We start from the raw sequence: 24,151 nt of genomic DNA, 5'->3' as shown, positions 1-24,151 counted from the left end.
TTCACAATAACATCATGGAATGAATTGATCAATAAGAAATTAAGAAAAAATTTAAAGATAGTACTGTCAGCTTAATTCTTTTATGTCTTATGTATTTCTAAATATTTAAATCTTTGAAATGAGGAGATTAAGTTAGATTGTATAGTGATAAATGTCATAATTTTTATATATAAATGTATATAACTGTATATAAATGCAATAAATGTATATATTTTTGCAGAACATGCACGCTGAAGTTAAATTAACGCCATAAACTGTAATAAGATTTGTCCCAGAAAGTTTAAGTGAAAGAAAATTTCGCGTAACGTTGCGACGCAGTTAGCTCCCTTGAAAAAGTTTATTGCCATTAACTCGTATTTCTTTATTTGTACGGAAGAAGTTTCCTTTCCTCTCTGGGTACCTGCTCGCACATTGAATTCCATGTTCGTCGACACGATTATCTATCTTTACCAGCACGTGCACGCGTATGCGCACGTGCCCGCGTATTTCTCATAACAGCTCTATTAGGTTAACGTACAATAATGGTACTCTCTTAATTCACGAAGGAATAAAAGGGTAAAGAGATAGGGAAACTCGTAAGGATACACGTGTACACCATCTAAGGATACACGTGTATGAACGAGATGCAAACAAGATGAAACTCACGTTTCATATTTGTATATAAATAAGCTATTTCTCTGCTTAAATAAATATTTTATATCTATAAACAGAATTCTTTTCTCCTCTCTATCTCTTTTCCTCTTCTTTCCTTTTCCAATATACACCTGCTATATTCCTGAGCTGTCGAAAGACAGCATATCTACCTGGAAAGGTCTTATCTTGTAAACATTTCGCGGTGCATCTATCAATGTCGAATGAGATTCATGTTAAAAATAAAGTATGTCCGATTAAGCAGAAAATTTATTTGTTTTTTATTTTCACTCTATATGCCTCTTGTACCAATACGAAAGCCAACGGTATTCATACATTTTTAACCATAAATTTCAACTGACCTCCTAACGGAAGCTACGTCTCCGCGTTCGACGGCGAGAAGATATTTCTTCTCTTGAAGCGACAGGCTGGCCATTTCCTGATGAGGTCTCACGACGTTTTCTTCCTCCATCATGCCGTGTATGCTGTGCCTCTGTAAGCGAAATAATTTTATCTTATACGTCTGAACGTACACATCTAGGCGTACTTCCTATAACATTGATTGTTAACTCATAACCGCTTAAACCCGGAAGTTAATAAACATTTTTTTCGCGAGAGATATTAGGAGCGTGACGTTCCGGTGTACTGTTAAATGTAAATTTTGCGAGGGAGAGAGTTCTCCTGGAAGACAAACAGCGTTTTCTAAAAACGTAATTTCCGCAGCCACCACCTACGCGAGAGGCAAAGTCGGTCATATTTCTCGGCGTTACATCTTCTTCCGGTGTTTCTTTAGCAGTTTGCCCGCGCACCCGTGTCTCTAAAATGTTTTCGCTTCGGTTTACAGTGCGTCGCGCCATTATCGCGCTGTGTTTGCACCAAAACGCGCGTTAAGTTACACATATTTTGCCGGTCTGGTGGCCCCCAGCCTCGCTTTCCGCCGTTATTGTAGCAATCATGCACGATTCAACACTCGCTACGTGATTTCAACACTCGCTCGCGGCGCTCACGCGGAAGTTGCATACCGAATTTGGAGCGAGCGTATGCATTCGTGTGCAAGAGGTAGTTAACGAGGTGAAATGCACCCAGGTCCGAGGATCAATTGTAGTCTCTCATAACAGCGTTCGTGGAATGTACGTAACATTGCATTCTGCCGATGCGTGCCTCGCATTGCGATTAATCGCTCTCTTTGATCTACGGGTCGCCCGGACTTTTAATTATTCAGATGTTACAATTAAAGATTTTTAGTCGTACGCGATCTCTTCTTACAATCCTCTTTTAAATATCGGACATGATATATCGCAATTAAACGGTAGCAGATTTAAACTTTGTTAATATAAAGTTTGAAATTAAGCTAAAGTTAAACGCATTATTCTCATAATCTATTTGCAGCCAAAGATTCAATTCGTTAACATCATTTTGTTGTGCTATTAAATTATCGGGTGCGAGAAATATTTTGGGACAGCTTGAGGTTAATACTGAAATTACTAACAGGGACGGCCTAAAAGTTTATTACCAAAACGTAAACCGAATTATCGTCGACCGTACAAATTATGTTTCATCGTTGACGCGTATAAATTCCATTTAATCCTATTTCGTGTAAAGGCCATAAATATAAATACGTGCTTAGCAGCACATTTTAATTGTCGCTCTCGCCTGTTCCGTTTGTACATTCGATGCGCAATCAATTTTACATTGTCATAAACAGAGATGCACCGAGGCAGATATCAGGCCGTGAATTAGCTATTTTATTATCGATTATCGAAAGTTATTGAAACACACCGCGTCTGCCGATATACGTACGCGAATTTCCTCTCGCAACAAATTCATCTGTCGTGATATCTGCCGTTCGACAAGATAGTGTTTGTATTATATTGTTCGAAACTCGATCCATAAATGTCGGACATGTGTGCGACGTATCGCGGACACGCGCGAGCGTGTAACTCGAACGCAAATCTTGACCCTACGTTGGTATTCCGCATGATCGGGAGGGTTTCACCTTGATCGGAATCCACTTTTAAGAGACGAATGCGTGGCGGTTATGGCGAAAAAGGGTCACGCGGGCCTTAGCGGGCCGTAAAGGCATGTGTATGATAGACGGTGTTTGTCGAGGGTGCGCCGGTTCGACAATTAAGGTGCGCCCTTAGCAAACACTCGTTGTCAGTGTCGGCCTTCGCAATATTATATTCTAGCTGTCTAGCATCTCGAGTGCGTCGTTGTCTTAGAATGTATAGCTCTTTTTTTCTTCCACTTGCGTCTGCGTCTGCCTTCGCGTCTCCCAATCCCTTCGCGCCTTTTGTTATATAAACTATAATCTGCGTCTTTGCGTACTAAAAATCTGAGCGCATAAACTTTTATTATCTTAGGAAGTTTGAAAGCTGAGATATGAAAAATATATGTTGTAGAAATCCGTAATTATATGAGTATCTTATAATTATAATATAAGATACCCCATATAAGAGTCCGAAACGTTTGTCAATTTGTTTCCTTAATATAGAATTTTACAACACTTCCACCTTGTTGCGGCTCGATGCTCCTTTTTCTGTGATTTAGTTTTAATCTTTTGAGCCTTTTGATATGAATTATAATCTTTCTCAATTATAAGGAACATATTTAAACCGTCCGGGAACGTTTTGTCTAGACGCACGTTTTATCTAAATTTAAATATCAAATTATTTTTTAATTGATTCTATTTTCCTGCGTTCTTTTTGCTTTAAATTAAGTGCGTTTTCCTAAAAGCGCGACTCAAAAGCAAAGCTTTTCGTAGCCCCTGAATCTTTCTCAAAGCTCTAAAATGCTTTCAAATTTTACGGTATTCTGTCGCAAATATATTAGAGAGGACTTGGAATACACGGGGGAGAGCAATCCCGCGTCGCGCGTGAATTGTATCGGCGTCCCCAATCTCAGATATTGATTTTCACTTTACGAGAAGATCTCTCATCGCAATTTTTCGAGACACCTGTTTTCATAAGACAATGCAGATCCCATGAAAGGGAGGTTTGCGAGCGAAACCCTCACTCGGTTTCGCGGTAGGATTCTTTTCCGGGTACTTTTTTCCAAAAGTTGTTTTTGATGGTTTTACAAACAGGATTAAATCCGCCGGCAAGAGGAAAACGCAATCACGCTCGCCAACCATAGAATTTCATCTCTGCCAACGTGGATTAAATGCTTCGCCTCAATGCCTTCGTTATGCAGAACACCGGAAAGGATTTCGTGTCTCGGCGCGGTGTACTCTTGGCAAGCAGACATTTAACGTGGCCTATAAATTCTACGTCATTAAGGAATCATTCGACTTGCGACGTACGTACGGCTCTAAGATTTGATGCTATAAATTTTACAGTCACGGCAATCAACAGCGTATGCATTTATTCCGTTTGAAAAGTCTTTTGAATTCAGGAGTCTAAATAATAGTTTATATTTTAGATAATTTTATAGGAATACCTATCTTATGATGTATTTTTGTTACTTTAACTACAAAAAAAATATTTGTAGCGCTAAAATAAATAATTTGTCTCTTTATATTAACAAAAAATCGTTTGGCACATAAACTAATTTAAACAACCAGTTTTTTTTAGATTTTTAATTAGATCACTTAATTAGCTATTACAGAAAAATAAAATTTGTATTCTTTGCCTTAATTAATGCAATTGCAAACAGACATACGTGTTTCTAACAACCTATTTTGTGCATATCTTGTGCAGACTGTATTTACTGTCTTTAACGTCTCTATTTAGCTCACTACACCCATTATCTGTATTCGGACTGTATTTCTACTGTCTCAGCATTCAACTGTCTCCGTATGCACTGTCTCCACATGCAGTATGTAACCACTGTCTCTGTGTCTGACTAAACTGTCTGTATCTATTCGCGCCTTGCACGGCCTACACTGGCATCGGTGATATATGCGCGCTTTCTATAGTGACATATTACATTTCTAGCGATCTTCTATACAATGAACGATCTATTGTCGAGCACAACCGTATTGTCTATAACTGTTGGAAGAACGTGTGAAAAAGAAAATAAATTTCACAAGTACCTATAAAAATCAGACCAAACTTTTAAAAGAAAAACAGAAACGAATCTTCATTAAAAGCGGAGCATTTATAACCGTTTATAACTGCAATTAATAGAAGTCTCTATATACGTATTTTATGCATAATGCATCACGCAATAAAAATTACCCGAACGAAAATACTTCGGCTGCCGTAATTAAGAATTGAAAGGTGGCGGGTTTGAAATCTTTTCTTAACCAATGCTATGTATATATAATATCATCAAAAATTGACTGCTGTGTTATTCGAGGCTCAATGAGGGTGGGCATGAAATTCGGTCACGTAATACACCAGAATTCACCAGAATGGCTGCGGTTTCGCTGCGCGAGCTCACTCGAGGACATTTACGAGGCACTAAAAGATGAAAGCAGCCCGCTTGCGTTCTCTCTCTCTCTATGGAGCTTTTCATCCTTAAATAGATTAAACGTGTGTTCCACGGCGTATGTAAAGTGCGTGTTACGACGGCAGAACGTTACGAAAGCGCAATCCTGGACGGTGATCCCGATCCTGGAAAATGCAAAGTCGGAAGATCGAGGAGATCCTTGAACGTCGCGTTCTTATCCTTTTAGGAAATTCAACCTACTTACTGTTTTACGACACAATAAAAACGAACGCTTCTGCTAGCTACTTAGCATAAATGCTCGAAAATGCACGCGTGTATCTTGCCTCGTATTTCACCGCGAGTGTCTTCGACCCGGAGAACGATATGAGAAAAACAAAGTTTTCCCTAAACGGCATGCTTTTCCGATCTATCCGAATAGACTAGCTTATGCCCTTTATAGCCATTTTCGCGTCTTCCTTCTTCTCGAACGCGCGAGATGATATAATTAATTATCCATAACCGCGCCGCAGAAAGCGATGTAAAGACCAAAGCTATTTGGAGATCCGCCTGGCCGCTAAATAATGCAATCGCCAGCGGAGCGAACGAGAAATTCGGCCGAGACGCCGAGAGGAGTTTGGCCTTATTCGAAGGCTTAAATGTCTGCGCCATCGATCAGTCGCGCGTCGAGTATATACACGGGCTGATATTAAACATCTCTGCCAATCCCCGCAACCCTATGCAAAAATAATCACGCCCAGTCTATCGCGTCGTCGTCTGCGTTAAACGTGGTTATCGAAACGGCATTAAGGTTTAATCTAACTTGACCCGACCGGCACCGGCTGCGACACTTCGTTCCTTCCTGTCGACAGGCGGGCAACAGCAAATTGAGGAGAGCAGAGGCAAATCGCTATCGCGCGCGGCCAACATCCGGCGAGATTCAATAAAAGAACGGTGAAAGAGAAGAGCCGGCTCTCTCATTTTTCTCTTCTTTTCTCACTTTCTCTCACTCTCCCGTAATTCTCAAGCCGCGCACAAATTGGATCGGCATCGGAACGTCGTTATCGACTGCCGCCCTTTCTGTTTCCGCTTCCGTTTCTTTTGCCGCTCGTCAAACTCGAGTTGTAGTTTCCCCGTTCTCCGGCGAGAAGGGAGAATTTATGCGGACGGAAACCACGACGGTGCACTCGACTTATTCCCAGCCTTCGGAGAACCTACGACCCAATAACCTTTTTTGCCCCTCGCTACATCATTACGGTCGGAATCGTTTTAAATTGGTAACGGTATACATCTGTTATCTCGCTCGGTATTTATTATACCGAGAAGAACGAAATCAATAAAGAAAATAATATATATAAATCAAAGAGATTCAAATGAAGGAGGTCACGACGCTTAATGATGTAAAAAGATCCGTTTGTTTGAGGAAATACTAGAATGCTCATGTATACTAAAGATTAATTTCGCTTAATTAAATACTGAACTTAATTAAAAGTAATACGATCCTAACTACTCTCTGAAATGTTGCGTTATTTCGCAAAATGATGTATAGATGAAAGATTAATTAATTCATTCTTGCTCGATGCCACGCTCGGTACCCTTTCGAAACGATACACGTCAATTTTGTATTTGTTCGTTACCTTGACTTTCTTGTCAATTTCCGGTCGTTCGAGCAGACAGGTCGTCTGTACAACGTGTATCGGCGGCAGTGGAGGCGCCTCGGGGTCGAAGTTCACCTGCCCGGCGCCTCGCAGGAAGCCGCCGGCAACGGCGGTCATTCGACCCCTCGTTGTGTCGGACGCCATTCTTAAGGGAAAGTTGTCCGTGCCACCTCCGCCTTGACCGTCGTCCTCGTCACCGACGATGTCTTCACCAGGGGTTGTGCCGCCCCTGGCGAACTGCTCCTCATCTTCGTACGCGCTTTCTGAAATTAATAATGTCATCGTTATCACGTCAGATCATAATGTGTACATCATATTGGGTTACGCATTATTCTAACTTTGAAATATTCAGTTTTACGTCATGCTCTTGTAACATATAAACCTGTTTCAATAATTAAACATTTTTATTTTCATAGAAGATTTTAATTTTAAAGCGACATGATTTTTTTTAAGAGTATATTTTAATTTTTATGGAATTAGCATCAGAAACAAAATATTCGTATAATTTCAAAATTAGATATGACTGTATAAACGAAGATATTTCATATGAGAAAACTTGATATAAAATACTTCATAATCAACGAAAAATAAACGTTCTTCTTTGTATGGTTTCAAAGTTAAATATTATTAGACAGAATGTCGAGCAATGAATAAATAATATTACATATTGTAAGCTATTGGAAGTAAAGGGTTGTATAATACTTGGGACTTAATTAGAAAGGAAGTAAACTATTTTTCTAATTAAGTTGCAGATATAAAAATTTATTTATATTAGACCTTCGTTGAAATTTTTTTATTTTTTGTTTATGACGTAAAAAAGTCGACTATTTCGTCATATAAATACCGATTTTGCGCGAGAAATATTCACCGGTGGAACAATGCCACGACGCAAGATTGTCCCCGGTGAACTATTCGAAGGAATGATGGATCGGGGAGCGCACTCTCTTTTATTAGCCGCGAGCAAATGCACGCACGCGAGCCGGGCAGTTGTATGTCCGCCTTTTACAGGCGGATATACATCATCATGTAATTTTCGGAGGATGGTGCAATCGACACGCAATAATGCCGATGTAACGTCACCGGTATTTTATACGTCATCGCGCTCAAAGCGGAAAGTTTAATGGCGGCAGTCAACGATTATTAACGTCAAGCTGACAATTCCTCCCGGCTGCGACAATGGAGTTTGAAGATGCGTTAACGCCATGATTATACCGGCAAGCTGCAAAACGAGGTCTACGTCTACTGCCTTTCATCACGTATCATCCACGTGATGTCTGCACAGCGGGCTTTCCTCGGGTCAATTATAAACTATGTAAATTATGTTTGCCAGCTGTGCTTCCTGCGGCATGCCGTTTGCGCGCCTCGCGAACGCTTGAACCGCGCAAATCGCTGCTGACGAAAAAAAAATACCACAAAAATAGCACGCCATTCTTTAAACTAGTGCAAAAGCTCTTTTTCGTGTAAAAACTACGAGAAGGAGAACTCAATAAAAAGCAAAACGCAGTTGCATATCATTATTTATAATAACTGCAAAGTCAAGGATATAAAAAGGTTCTAAGATCGTCAAACGTTTTGGCCTGCTTCTGATTCTCTTTCTGATTCTCTGACTAAAAAGAAAAGATATTTAACTTCCTCTATATACTATTACAATTTTAAAAAGGCAAAACGTGCAAACGATAGTATTGAGATAAAATGTCTTTGTAAATTTACTTTCATTTCGACGAACGTTTCGTAAATCGATTTTAATAAACAAATTGCGATACAACCACTCGGGATTTGGACGAAACGGTTATCTCGTCGAATCGACGCACATCGATTAATCCGCAGAGAAATAATCTCGTCGCCGTGCACCGCTTGCGCGCATTCGCGAAAAATGATCCGCCGTGCTATTTATTAAGCACTAAAGTTGTATGACAGTTGCTCGTAAATTCAGGCCAACGACTATCGAATTCGGCGGGTGATACTGAGAAATAAGCACCTTCGCTCGATTAATGAGCGCGGATCGGCGGGCGGGCGGGAAAAAGGACGATTTTACTACTGCTCAATTGGCAAAAGCGGAATAATTGTACGTCGCCGTAAATTCGCGCTCGTAATACGAGCCATCTCAATTTCTTTGAACGCTATTAATCTCGATTGCGAACGCGCTTTTATAGGGGCAACAAACTACCATCATTACCCTCCTCGCGCCATCGCGGCGCTGCTCTCAAAACGAGATTATTAAAGACAAGATAATTTGTATAAAACCGCGGGAGCGTATGCTCTGCAAACAAGATAATGAATTTGTACAATTTGCTGTCTCGCATTTGAGTCAATAGAAATGAGAATACTCAAACAAGAATCTCTATAGCAAAGAGAATGAAACGCAAGAAAATCAATTATCTGTGTTCCATTGCATAAATATTATACGAATCGTGAATAAAGTCAAATAGATGAACAATAAATGGCAAAAAGAAAAAAATAATAAAAGAGATATTGCATTATAATGCATGGTAATAAAATATTTTAAACATAAATGCACTAAATAGAATTTAAGAAAGGAAAATTACAGTTGGATGTTATTTTAGCAATTGAATTGAATAAATAAATAAATTGTACCGATATTGTTAATGAGACATTATTAAAGTCAGACGTATAATTATGATAACACTACTAATATTCAAAATAATTGCTTTAGATTATGCTTCAGATAAAAATTGAAAGAATGAGCGAAATATAAGATGGAAAAATGAGCTTACAATAAAATAAGGTTAGCAAGAAGTATTGATTGCACTTATAAGTGTACATGCAAAGACCTATGTTATATGCACTTAATTTATTTCACAATTCTGTGACTGTAAATGTTCAAGCTCTGAGAAATCGCTTCAGGAACTCAATTCTACAAAGGAGTAGCATCAGATTATCTGCCAGAGTTATTGCCTAGCGTCCGGCAGAGAGCAAGTTACCAATGTTCTTTGCGCATGTTAGCAACAACTAAGTTTTAAGTTTTTAAACTTAAGTCTCTCATCCCCGAGATGAGGTCATATCAATATACGTCAAAGCGCTTACATCACCAGAACGAGTGAATACGTATTAAAAATTCATGAGGCGTACTACATTAATATTTATGAAAGTTATTATCTCCCTGATGCGAAATTTCGATCGAATTAAATGTTCATCGCGAAGTCCGTTGAGATCGCAAAATTACAGGAGTAATTTTTCGAGCTAAATGTTTTATGGATGTTTCCTATATTTCCTTGTTATAAATAATTTACGGTTTGCATTATAACTCATACAGAACACATAACAATGGATGTAAATTCCCGACAGTTTGCCATCTAAGCTTGCCGTTTTCTTGGTCCTATAAATTGTCAAGGAGGCTTCACGGAAGTCTAATCGTTCGTTTAGCGCCTTTATTATATCATCTCCGAACGAGAAACATGAATGTATTGCATTTAAGATGAATAGGAATCCAACTAATATTCCGAGAGCGTATTTGGGGATGTTTTTCAATCCGCTTTTGTAATGCGACGAGGGCGTAAAAATTGAATTGCAAAGCATAAGATTCAAGAAATGTCTCTGTTCGATAAAATAAGGCTACAAATTTCAAAACATGCAGCAATCACGTAAAACAATATTAATATATTGTATTGTAAAAGTATTGCAAAATAAACGGTTAACATTATATATTAATGGAACATATTACAATATCGTATATCAATATTTCACATAACTGGTGCATATAAAAAAATCTTAAATATATTTTATCGAACAGAGACATTTCTTTTTGTAACAACATACAAACTTTTATCCAACAGAAAATTCTTTTTTCACGTTTAATTCTTTACACGTACCATATGTCGGACCAGTGGCTTAAGAGGTTTATTAAAGGAGAGTAATTTGATCAATAAATTACACGCGCCGCGGGAAATAGAACACACCATGCTTAAGCTTTGCGGTTCATTGACAAGTTGGTAATGGAATTATTCGGCCAAATTTCAAAATCTGTCACTTAACATGAAATGGGAAATACCTGAATCTATAGTGGTATACAGGAAAGGCGTTCGTAGATTACGCAATGCGTCGAACTGTCTAAAATTCGATCGAAATTTTTGTTAATCATGTAAAGACAGACAGAGAGAGAGAGGGAGAGAAAGAAAGAGAGAGAGGGAGAGAGAAAGAGAGAGAGAGAGAGAGAGAGAGAGGGAGAGAGAGAGCGTGAGAGAGAGAGAGAGAGAGAGAGAGAGAGAGAGAGAGAGAGAAATAATTTCTGATATCATCGCATCCTAAATTATTATTTATTAAATTCTACCTACTTTAGAAAATTTGTTCCTTCTATTATTAATCGCGATTTTATTGTAATTTCCAATATTTTTTGTTTCGCATAACTGTGATAACCTCGGAATTGTTATTTGAATAGTGGAACGGGAATTATATTTTACATTCGATATGCGAATCAGAGCAAGAGACTGAAATATATCGCGAATCTGAAATTAGAATTTCAGCTCCGCTGACTTTGGGAAGTGAGTCGACGTTCCGGATATGTCGAGATTGCTGGAAAATTTCTTGATTACTCGGCGGTGAATACCCGTGCTCAAAACCGCACTCCGGTTCACCGACGTAAGTTGATAATGGAATTACTCCGGATCGAGTTTCGAAATCTGCCACTTAATCGATGATCAGGAACAGGTACGGAACTGCGGAGTAGTAGCCAACGCTGGTGATCGACCTCCCGTTGCACCTGTTGCACGCCATCTCATACTTGCACGATAAATAATTTTACAATATCGACTATTCACGTATGTCTGCATGAGCATTACTGTTCACCAAAGGTATCTCATCAGATAATATACTTCGCGTAATTTCCAGTATTTGAAGCAAAACAAGTATCTATATTTAAAACATATTTTAACTGTTAAACGATATCTAAATATACAGAACTAATGTGAATACTTGTAAAGAAACTTTTTACACGGTACTAGCAGTTTTATAAAAATCTAAATACTTTTTGAAAAATTGATTAACGGAGATTAATGTTTTTGTAATTACGCTAACACGTTGCGCATTAAAAGAGAATAATGTAGTTTTGAAAATGAGCAAGAAATTACATAAACCGTGCGTGGGTGCACGTGTTCGCGAATTCAAAAAAAATGTGATACATCGTGTTCGCATAGGTTATTAATGAGTTGAGTCGAATACTGAATTTGCGTGCATGAGTAGTGGAAGGGTGGTCTATAACCACACGCAAGGCAATTGTCGACGCGAATGATAAGAAAACGTTGTTAATTACAGTGAAAACGACTGGCCAGTTGGTTTTTGCATCGTTAACGTCCGTACGCTGATTTAGATATCGCGATACCCAGAAAGACGCAGTGGCATGCATTACGGAATTTCTTGTATTTATTTATTCTCTCCGTTTTATTCCTGTTATTTTTCGCATTTCTTTTCTATTTCCTGAATTGCCTTTTTACGTTTCGCGTCCTTTTCTTAATTTTTTTTTTACTTTCCTCCACGTATTTCATACGTTTTCTAGTAAACTGCACGTGACAGATCATGTATACTTCTCATTTATAATCTGCCGCGGTTTTTATTTTGCAAACAGACTCTTCTGTATACCTTAGAGGATTAAACCTCAAAGAGCATGATAAATTTCATCCATTCATTCTCATTCTCATATTCTTTTCATTTCTTCCTCTCCTTTTGCCTATTTATTTCTTGCTGCAGAGGGAACTGCAGAAATCGCGTTTTCGTGCGAGTTCGATTTTATGGGATGAATTATCGGAAAGCTCCGTTAATGAGACTTCAAAGAGAATCGGAGAAGAGAAACGGAGCAACGCAACAAAATTTATCGAAGGCATGGACTTTTTATTTGCGTCGATTGACTTTACAGTCGAGTTTTCACAATTCTACCGCGCTGGCATACACAGACGGACAGTGAAACTTTAATCCGGTAAAACAAGAAAAAAGTGTAAAAACGAACATTATATTACTTTAACGAACAACATTAGATGCAAGCGACTTTACTTTCCAATGTAAACTAAACGAAAAGAGAGACAAAAAATCTTTTAACCTCGTGTTGCTTGATACATAAATACTCATCGCGATGCAGTGAGTATTTATGTCAAAATTCAATTTCGCTGCCCAGTCGATTCACAATGGTATACAAAAAATAGTAATTTGAAAGACAGTGACTTAATGTTTCACTTCACTGTACTAACTTTTGAATATGTCAACGAATGACAATAAAAAACCAGTGAGTCTTATATAAAATAGGCAAAAGAGAAAGAAATTATACATACTAATTATATACTTAAATATCTAAAATATTTCAAAAGGAGAGTGTGGTAATATAAAACAAATTATACATAGATAAATTACGTTATTTCTCTAAAGATTAAAGCTTGCTATGAAAGAAGATTGATTATTTATGCTATAAATTATCTATGCAATTAGATTCTGGAATTCATCGATATTTTACAGCAAACAACGTGACATTATTCCAGTACAAGACCCAGGCTTCTGAAATTATTGGCACCTAAATTGAATTACTCGGTTGTGTGTTCTCGTTTCGATTCCCCTGAGCACGTTAGGATGTAATTACAATATAGAAGTTATGACAAAGCAGTATAGGTCACACGTATTACAGAAATGTCTCGGATTTTCTTGCGGCCCTTCCAAGGAAACAACATTTTTCAGAAAAGGAATTAGACGTGCTTCAAAACGTGCGCAATTCATATATTATATTTTAATTTCATATCTGTATTAAATATTTTTTGCAACTAAAAAAGTGCTAATATTATGTAAAAAATTAAATATATTAAAATAAATTTTACATTTCCTAAATATTTTTTCATGAAGAATTATCATATTTTCCGTCCAGTAGCACTCCCAATTATGGGACATCCTTTATATCAAAAATAGGGACGTACCACAAAATCTTTTTCGCTAACAATCCTCGTAACAATATCGTTTCACGATACACGCGTTTAGCCGCCGATAATGACGATAGTTATAAATCGCGAATACGTCATGGGAAGACGTTGAGAAGGGGAGATATTTTCTCTCTTCTTCACGAAAATTCAAGAACGAATGAAATATCTCCGTGAGATCTGACCGGGAGATCTGCAGGGAAGGAGGTAAAAAAAGATAAAAGGTACGGGAAATTGCTCGAATGGGAGCGCTGGGCAAGAATAAACAGACGGCGGCTTAAATGTACGGAGCTTTTACGAGGCGACGTTCTTCATCCCGTCCGGGTACTCCGAACTCGGAAAAAGAGTGACGAGACGTAACGTGACACCGTGAAAGGCGCGATCTCTCGAAAGCCGTTTAAAAGATACTCGCGAAAGAATTCTTCGCGCTCCTCTACAAATTTACGCGCGGGACACTTTGTCAAGGCCATGCACTGCGGCGTGTCATGCGGATGTGCAGGATGTTTAAAAACAGGGGCGTGATGCAGTTATGCGGGAATATCGCGAGTCCTCAAATTTTTAACTCGGAGACGCACGAATCGATAATTTAATCGTATCTTTTCGTTTTCTATCTGTTCCTTTCTTCCTTCACTATATTGGTGAGTGTAATGTTTCTTTGCACTTAAAAGTTAGGAGAAATTCAAAATAGATGTAAGTCAGTGTTTGAGTTTTTTGTAACTTTTCCTAGTTCGCGATAACAATACGATAAGAAACGCAAATATAGTGACCCAATTCAAATTTAAACTTTAAAGTTGCTGCGAGACAATTTAGTGAGTTTCAAATACGTAAATCCGGGACAGATAGTAGATAAGAAAGCAAATTCTCGTGTTTCTTTTCACGCGTATATATCTTTTACAATAAATAACAATAAAAACGGGACAGTAATTATTCGTTGAATATAGCATGTGCTCAAATGCAGATAATACAAACGTGCTTATTTCTGTTTGAAGTTATTCGTGACTGAAGCAATCAGTCCAAGTGTGATCATATATGCACGCCTACGCGAAAAAATAATTATTGCAATAAAGCTGATAATTATTACAATTATTTTTATTACAATTATTTTACTCCCACATTTATCGAACCATTTACTTTACTGTACGTTCTATTACACCTACGTTCGTCGAATATCCCTCGGGTCTCCTTTCTCAATCGCACTTTATTTTAACGTCACTATAAAACGCACGTTTTGAGTGGATATCTATAAAGATATTCGTCAATATCGCATGTCCTATCGCGTGTCCCCATCAGTCGATAGGTGTTCATTCAAAATTGAAATTCTGCCAGACTGCAAGCTTCAGCACGTTCCATCGTTTTCCAGAGCGTCCCCGATTCCGCGGCGTTCATTCTCGTTCCCGTAGTGCTCCTGTGTGCTATATCTTTCCTTTTGAAAATTGATATTCGTTAATCTGGACGATCGTTTTTTTATCACGTACAAAGGCGCCCGCTGGAAGTTATTACGACACAGCATGTAACACGTTGTGTTTAAATTAAAAAAAAAAACAGAAAACGAGGATATGTTTTATCGCAGTATCACGATAAATAGTGATGAAAACGAGACGCGCGATATTAGTTTTTATTATATATGCCGCTGTAGTGAATGCAAAAATTAATCAACGTTTCATACGATATTTCACGTGGTATTAAGGTAATATTAAGGTATCTCGCATTACAAAGATTGGAAATTAGATGCGCAGCTATCGTATTAAACATATAGACGCACGAGAAACCATCTATTTGCTTCCTGTGCAATGATAAATCGCAGCACATAAAAATTAATAAAATAAATTATTTTTTTTTTGTATCAGCGTTGAATTTATTGAAGCCATTGCCGTAACGGGAATTTCAATGAAGAAGGGAGGAGGGCCGGCTTTTCCTAGGTGGCTCATTTGTAAATCAAACGAAAAATCGATATTTATTCAATAAATCAAACTGTGTCAAGCGACTGACTGATTGATTTTGCGAGATACACGTGAGAAAGAAAAACAGAGAGAGGGAGAGAGAAACGTAACTTTTGATTTTGCATAAAATACAAACTGTTTGCCACAACTAGATTACTAAAATATTTTGACATCTCAAATAACAAAAAATAAAGTTTCGCCTATAGGTATATAGAATAAATAGAATTCTGGAATCGATTTTGTAGTTTTCGATATACCGATTAAAAAGAGCGCAGTTTTCAATTGAACAGAATTTCGTTTCTGTGTGTGTGTGCATCGAACATTATTGCATTATAATATTAAACTAAAATTTACGACAATATCGCGTTGGTAACCTCCATTTCGAAACCCTTTTCGTGCACACGTATGCATTTACAGGTTCTACGTGCCGAAATTAAACCACGCCCGCTATAAAGCACGACGTAATATAGCGTGCGCCGGCACAAAGCGCATATTTTAAGTGAATCGACGCGGTAATCCGAAAGTATAAAGACTGCGAATATTCACGCGCGGTCTTTGATCTTTCGCAGCTCGGCGCGCGAAATTTCGTCGTGCCGTGCCGTGCCGTGACTCGCTATAATATAACGAGAGAGTGGGCAAGAAAGATTGCCAGCCGTGAAATGGATGTAACTGCATTATGCACGATAGACGAATGCAATTTGCTGTGGGTCAACTCCATGGATAAACGGCCCACCGTTTGTATGCGAACAATCCCTTATCTCCCTTGTTCCCTTACGGAAATTACATAGCCCAAAAGAGACCATATTCCGCAAAATCGTACAGTAAAAATCACATTACGCGATCATTAAAAAAGTATGAAAATTCGACTTCCATCGCTATCAAAATACGTGGCTCACCGCGGTTAAGCTCGAGATGACACGATGATTAATTTCGTATTAGTCTTTACATCGCAAAACAGCTCTCGAAAAGTCGGAGAGCTCAGCTATCTCTTATTCCGCTCCTTTGTGCGCGATAAAGCTCGTATAATTAATGATCCACCTAGTAACCTCGAGAGGAACGTGTGTCGCATAGAAACAGACGAATTTAATTTCGACGATCGAACGAAGCTCTATTCGTCCGGCTGTCCCTCCCCCAATTTTTTTTCCTATCTATGACCCGATTGCTTTCGGCGTCGTCCGAAAAAATATAGGTCGTTCGGCAAAGAGAGCATTGGATGGACAAAGCTGTGCTAGTTGACTCGCGCTATTATAGAAGGACGGAGGGACACGAACGCCGCAGAATTCCATCGAGTTACGAATTTTAAATCTGACCGTCCTGTTAGGCACGGATGATATATCACGTCACGTGTCCGGAACACGGAGATGATAAAACTTGACAGATTTTACTGACACCGCTTCCATCCGGCACTCTCTCGAATGGATCGGACACCTTGATCGCGTGCCGAATAATTTTCTGCACGTGAAATAATCCCCGTGCCACTCTATCGTCGTTTTACTTCGGCGTGACGGCATGAAAAATATATCGGCGACACAAGACGATTACGTTTCAGTCGCTGTTATAAACTTCGGATATAAATGTAGGATGTGTTATCAATCGTATTAAAAAGTTGACATTATTGTACTCTATCAGAAACAAAGAAATGTTAGAAATTTTTGGTAAACTCCATATAAGCGGAAATATTAAATTAATAAATAAGTTAATAATATACAACAGTGTGAAAAGATACACAACAAAGTGATGTAAGCCAGTTTTCGTAGAAACTGTTATATGCGAATATTTCCAATTTTCTGCTTTATTTTAAAATTTAAACTATTTAAAAAATAATAAACTGCTCAGTACACAGCTGCAGATTTTTGCTTTCTATAACTTCAAATATCTAAATATTTTAGAATAAAGAAAAACTGTGCTTCTAATCCTTCATATATCTTCTTCATTTACTCGCTCCTTTAAATATCCTTTACATGACGATTTATGTTTGTTTCCGCGATATAGCGTGCCAAATGAAGAACAAGGGTAGTGAAGGGAATATGATAACGAGTTATATGAACGAGTTGCAACGAACACTCGCGCGCACAGTGAATGATAATTTATCGTGTCATAAATGTCTGAATTGCTTTAAAGGAATAATGCCGTTACGGAATTTCACGGAGTGTCTCGCAACGACGCCTTCTTTTCATACGACCAGATTCCTCCTGATCGCACAAACGGAAGAATAAAAGAAACGTTATGAGAAATTCCACGGTTGATAATATGACTCGTATATTCGCGCTCGCACATTCTCGCTCGGAAAACTTAATTTCGCTCCACCCGGTCAAACGTCGGGCACGTTCTTCCGGCTACTTTCCCTTTGCGTTTTCCTGCGAGTCATTTAATGCCGAGCTATTGCAAAGCGCCGACGCGAAAATGACGCTGTCGTCCTGACGGCGTATAACGAGGAAACATAGCTATCTCATTTGTACAATGGAGAGAAAATTACAATAAAGAAAATTATAGCGCAGAAGAACGGGTTTGAGATACGAGAATAATGTCTACTTGTCCGTTATACCGCTCATCAAACCGAATAACAAAACAGTTCAGAATTTCCAATTTTGCATTTTGCATGTGTATCTCATCTATGTCATGGACAATGTTACTTTAGTCAGGCGAATGTGATAAATACACTATTCACGAACTTACATATACCTAATCTCTGACTTATTCCAAGTATAACATTTGCGCTCGCTGTGCGCGATAGATAACGCGTTAGGTATCGAAGATACAATCGAAGGACTATTCCACGGTGAGTTCGCGCCCAACTTTGTTGGAAGGATATCGAGAAATACTCCTTTGAAGACAATGTTATTCATCGGTTTATCCATTTCCCGTGCGGAGCAGCCTAGGAGCATTCCACGTATTTGCAAAAGGACGCTTTTCCGATACTACAAAGTTCCCGTCGATCGCGAAATAATCTTGCTGTCTCAGTAGAATTGTGCTCCTCGAGTGCTTCTTTGACCGCGAGACCATATCGAATTTATGTAAATTCGAAAAAAATTCCGACCGAGAAGTAAAAAAATGACAATAGATCAGTCAAATAATTGAACTTGGTATCACTCAAAAACTGCACGATAGTAATCACAATTCGCGCGCTCAATTCAGCGCGACCCTCGGGATTACAATGGCGATTAGTTTCCCTGCATTGATTCCTTTTCTTTCTGTTGGCTAATTATACGGGTTCGCTTACACGATCGTCGAAATAAATGGATACCATCCGTCGGCCGTGACTTCTGATGGATTGTCTCGCGTGAACATGCGTACGGGCGCTCGCTTGGCGACCAGCCAAAGTCACCAAACGTCCTCTTGTGCGACGTGCCCAACGGGATATTCATCAGACTTAACGCAGCGAGGCGGCGCGCGGCGCTTCGTCTGATCGGTCCGCTACTACTACAATCTGCGCGATTTTATCATCTCTCTTTTTTTTTCGTGTCAGCAATTTGTCTGCTTAATTGCAGTTTGCAGAGTGACTTTCATTGGATTAAAAAAAAGCAGTTAATGAGGCAAATCGAAAGGCCATTTCTCTTCGTTACCGTCTTTTACAGCGATAGCGTTAATAGCTACACATTAATTTGATATTTGCGTATGTAATTTAATTAATCTGTCAAATTAATTCGTTTTGGGACCATCGTACAACTACTACTTTTATTTTTACTGCTTTAGGCTTGTACTGCACATATTTTGATTATATACATTTAATGTAATGGCATTGATTAATGTATTTTTATGCAGAGTTTTTCGCTGAATTATCGGAAAATAATTTAACAGCAAATTGAAGTATTCGTCGTTAAAATTTTTCTATCAAAGATTTCAATCAAAATATTCTATTATTATGCTTGCCATTATGCGATCCGTGAATGGAATGACGAAATAAAAGCTTGTCAAGCGGTACAGCTAGGCGCAGCTGGTGTGTGCCTGCTGTTCGTAATGAACACCAATATGCGTAAACGAATATGGGCCATTAGTGCGTATAATGAAAATGATTAACGGCGATTGAGAGAAATTTTCCGGCGCCCTTATAAATTGCGAGCGCATTAAAGTGCATTGAAATTTTACTTTTTACATCATAAATCATCAGATATAATAGTTGTGCCATTATTTCATCGACAATGGATTAAAATTTTATGTACGATAATGTCGTGTTGATTACGTTGAATCTCTTAAGTCTCAATGTCGATGAAATATATATTTCTATAAATGTACAACAGCTGTGTGTTGAATTACATGGCGCAAATAATCGAATCAATAAAAATAGAATTAATAGAACTGATAAAAGATGAAGCTCTCGTCCATGATTGTCCATGAAGACGTTTATGAGATTGCTCAATAAGCTCGAAAATCGAGAGAGCTGTCTAATATGACAGTAAATCTATCCGATCATAGCATACGATCCCGCCTACGTAATAGTTGTCTTATTATAGATGCCAGTAGAAACTGACAAACTAGCACTGCAATAGCACTGCAATGAATTATTCAACAATTTATAACAATTACACATACAACACTGGATTATTTAACTTATGAGGGATAAATCAATGCAATAATTACCACGGTCAACAATCCGGACAGTTTGTACAGTTATTTACCAATCACTAAGAACGCGGCTTTAATTAGATGATTTCAAACGCGATACTTCTATTCAAAAAACTCTGCGGTTAAACTGTGTATTAAATACTTATTTCTGTAAACTTTATAAGACAGAAATTTACAAACTTTTCAATAAGCCGAAAAAGTTTTGATCGGTTCTTAAGAGAGAAGACTTATGTTCGTTCTATTTATCCCTGAATGTCTAATAGAGGCGTCCTCAATGGTCAACTCGCCCTCTACTTCGAGTAAACTTTCCCAATTAAGATCACACGCTACCCCTCAGAAATAGCAAACTCGATTATTATCTCGTTAACTCGCACAGTCGATAGAACTCGGTTTAATCTGCGTTCAATTTGTCGTACAATTTATCACGGTGATCCGATGCCCGTCGACGTATGTGGTAAACAAATTGCAAGAAACTTCTCGTCTCGTCGTCTCTGTCCCATTTCCCGTTTCTAGGCTAAAGGCGATATTTAGCAATCGAATAGATCCGTTCGAGTCACGGCTGACAAGATGCGACAGGATGCGAAAGCGACGAGTTGATGACGTTGCAGCTCGATCTTACTTCTCCGAATTGTGGCTAACTCCACCCGCTGTTAAGCTAATGGGGAAATCGCGTTATATCTCGGGAACATCGAGAGGCAGCGGCAGAAATCGATTTTGGGAATTCGCGCACTGGATCCCCACGGAGAGAACTGGCGCATCTATCATCGTCTGACTATTGCTGACTGTATCTACTTGCAGTGCTTGTTTAGCTTTCAAAGAAGAAACAGAATTTGCATTCCTGCATCTGAGGAATTCCTTGCGAGATACCGTGTTTGGTTCTTTACACAATGTAACATTGCGTACAGCTTTATATAAACACACTCGTTGCTTTTTATATTCACTAAAAAACATATACTAGAAAAAACATCCTATCTCTACAATTATTCTATGCAGTATTCTATATGTACGATATATACGTTGCAAGCTACACTTTTAGAAATATATATGTATGGAATTTTAAAATTGTTATTAATAAAAGAAAACATCAGACCCTTTGAGACATCCTTTGAGAACATGTGTATCAATATACGTGATGAATTTATATTAATTTCGCAAGAGTCGAAAATAATTGTATCAAGCTATCAGATTAACGAATATGATATCGGTTTATATATTATATTAATGAATATTTTCACCTACATTACATATAACAAAAATTTCAATTCATAAAAATATAATTCAGCATTAAAGTTAAATAAACTGATAAGTTTTCGTTGTTCAAAAATTTGATCTTTAGAAAATAAAAAAATAAACATTCTTCGATGGTTCAATAAAAATCTAATTTTTTATAACAAGTGAGATTATTTAAAATTGTATTGCAATCTACTTCTTACATATTAATTATAAGCTTGGTAAAAGTCTATCTGAAAAAATTAAACGAGTCCAAAAACAATAAAATTAATAATATCTACGAGAGATAAAGATGGTAATCCCATCTGTAATAGAACCGGAATTTAGAAATGTAACTCTGAGAAGAATGTTTTAGGGTAAAACTAGCCAAAAAGTGCATTAGCCGCGATGGAAAGGGTAAGTGAATGGAGAACCGAACACGACTGGCTAAGTTTTTGATCATTAGAAATCCGATAGCCGGATGTCTCTCTTTCTCTGAAACGTCGAGTAAGTTCCCGTTACAACCTCACTGATGGACCACTCTGAGGAAAAAATTTCGAGGGATAATGCGCGGGATAATGTTCGAAAGCGCCCGGGCGTCTTCCTGGAAAAACTTCGGCGAGAATTTTCACGCGGACGGGAAACGTGTGTCAGGAAAGACAGAGGTTCTTGCATTTCAGAGGTCTGTCGATGTTTTTCTCTATTGCATAACAAGAAAAACCATAATGTTGCATCTTTGTACGACGAGTTCACCGAAGCGTAAGTTTATGTATATTCAGGGAAGGCTATTATACGTAACAGATAGGTATCTGCCTTTTTCTCGCTTTTCTCGCAACGAGTCTGTTTCCAGCCGCAAAACATCACCGTGCTGCATTAATAACGCGATGTTTTATTCTGTGAAATGATCATTCGCGAGGTAAAGTACTGGCGAGGCTAAAGTTTCAAATACTTTATAATACCACGCAATTTGTGCACGTCCGCAATTTGTAAAACACGTAAGCGATCATATTGGCGTATTCTTCAAAAGCTTTCAACAATCGATAATAGAATAAATCTAATTGATAACGCATTAGGATAAACTTAGTGTGTCAGATAAAATTTGCAGAAAGCGAACTTTTTGATGACGGAAATCCACACTTGTTTTGTACAGTCCGAGCTCTAATCGCCGTACATGACGTTACAATTAATGCTCCTGACACATTCGTCAGGGTCAATTGTATTCGGGCATCGTGAATGTGTAACATTTCTGCGGGAGAGCACGGCAGTTAGGCGTTCCTGCAATGCCAGTGCCATGTTATCCTTACCAGCATGGGTATGCAAAGTAGCAATTCACAGGGAACTATGTAAACAATCGTCGGAAATAGAAACCGGTCGGGGCGTGATCCTTCGGCTTGTATGTCCGAATGTCCACGCTCTGAGCAAATTGGAAGTCAACCTCGGGTTACAAAGCTGCGGCTTTAGAGGCTAACGAGCGGGTCCATCCACCGGAAGCCAGTTCAAATGGCTCAGAATCATGTCGCGAATACCATTAGTATTCTACGCGGGTTCATCCTTGCGACATAATCATAAATCTTCGGTAAAGCGATCATGTTCTTTGGTCGCATGATATTTAGAGCGCAATTATTCGCATATTTTAGTAACATCCCGAGATAGTATTGGACAACAATTAATTACTTACGATAAAACGCTCATGAAATACACGTGAGAAACGCGTTCAAAATTTAATTTCTACGCGGTAATTAAAAATGTTTATGTTTATAATATATTTATATTTAATTAATTAATATATTTCCTTATTATTTTTCCCAGTACTTCGTTAATTTAATAAATTGTTATTTATGCAATGGCTCATTATTTTAATTGCATTTTACTAAAGCCTGTTCTGGAACGGATTGAAAATTTATTTACATATTTTTTCAATTACCTTTACGTTTTCACCTATTTATTTTGTAATTCCGCAATTGCGCCTTTTATTATTTTACCACGGAAATTAATTGGTATAAGAAATTTGTTGGAGATATTGCATAATTTTTTTCGTATAATTCAATAACGTGATTTAGATTTCTTTATTAATTTTATTTGCATTTTTTAAACAGAAAACTATGTATTTACATTATAGAATCTATTACGTTAAAACAATAAAAATCTCATTATCTTAACTGTAACTTTTTCCCAGAAACTGATAACGGTTTCGCGAGAATACCTTTACCTCGTCGTCTTATACGTTCTTTTTTCTTAGTTTTCGTAGCGTCTTCGATATGTATTGACGTTTCTGACGAGATATCAGGAATATAATGGGGGCCTACTAGGATACGAGACAAATGATGCGTGAATAACGAGGACGGTATCGCGGTTGAACGAACCATTGTCAGCTGTCGACGCGTGAATATTCGATGGCTATACACGCGAAACATCCTTTTAACAAGCGTATCGCGAACGAAGTTAATAACGTTAGTAAAGTTATTAACGTTAGAGTTTCTTTCAATTAAAAAAAATGGGTGTCCGTAATTTTCTGGAAAAAAAAGCGCTTGAAATAAATTTAAAAAAAAAAGAATATATAACCGCAGAATAAAACGCGGTAATTATCTTATTCGAATGCCGTCATCGCAGCGTGGCATTCCTCCGAATTCTAATGAGATCCAAGCAGAGATCCATGAGAGGAAGAGAGATTTTAATAAATGCGCGAACGAGACCGCTGAAGGAGATTTCTCACTGAAATATTTCCGCTGATATTTCTTCGTCGATCTTGGAAGTAATTCAGACGCTCGATACCGCTCCATAAATATTTTCGTAAGACGCAACGGCTATTTTCCCCGCCTGCCCGTGTACGGATGATCATTCATTGTGATCAACGACGTGTACAAAACACACGAAGCGG

General features: G+C 38.1%; 1 protein-coding gene and 1 long non-coding RNA gene across 6 annotated transcripts in view; one reads left to right on the top strand and one right to left on the bottom strand.

Annotated features, from left to right (window-relative positions):
* The window catches only part of Trpgamma (Transient receptor potential cation channel gamma), an 80,241-nt gene that overhangs the window by 19,289 nt on the left and 36,801 nt on the right, over positions 1-24,151 (bottom strand). For all 5 annotated transcript variants that reach the window (XM_071786974.1, XM_071786976.1, XM_071786973.1 and 2 more), the window contains 2 exons: positions 6,636-6,919; positions 993-1,123 (listed from right to left, as the gene is read on the bottom strand). In XM_071786974.1, coding sequence (XP_071643075.1) covers positions 993-1,123; positions 6,636-6,800 — 296 coding nt within the window. In that variant the 5' untranslated portion in view covers positions 6,801-6,919. The remainder of the gene's footprint in view (positions 1-992; positions 1,124-6,635; positions 6,920-24,151) is intronic.
* Positions 988-24,151, top strand: part of LOC139818367 (uncharacterized) — a 43,664-nt gene continuing 20,500 nt past the window's right edge. The window contains exons 1-2 of the long non-coding RNA XR_011733418.1: positions 988-1,125; positions 3,716-3,927. This is a non-coding gene — a long non-coding RNA (uncharacterized lncRNA). The remainder of the gene's footprint in view (positions 1,126-3,715; positions 3,928-24,151) is intronic.

Source organism: Temnothorax longispinosus, chromosome 8, assembly GCF_030848805.1.
Source record: "Temnothorax longispinosus isolate EJ_2023e chromosome 8, Tlon_JGU_v1, whole genome shotgun sequence".
In the NCBI taxonomy this organism is placed as follows: domain Eukaryota; kingdom Metazoa; phylum Arthropoda; class Insecta; order Hymenoptera; family Formicidae; genus Temnothorax; species Temnothorax longispinosus.
This window is presented reverse-complemented; position numbering and strand designations above follow the sequence as displayed.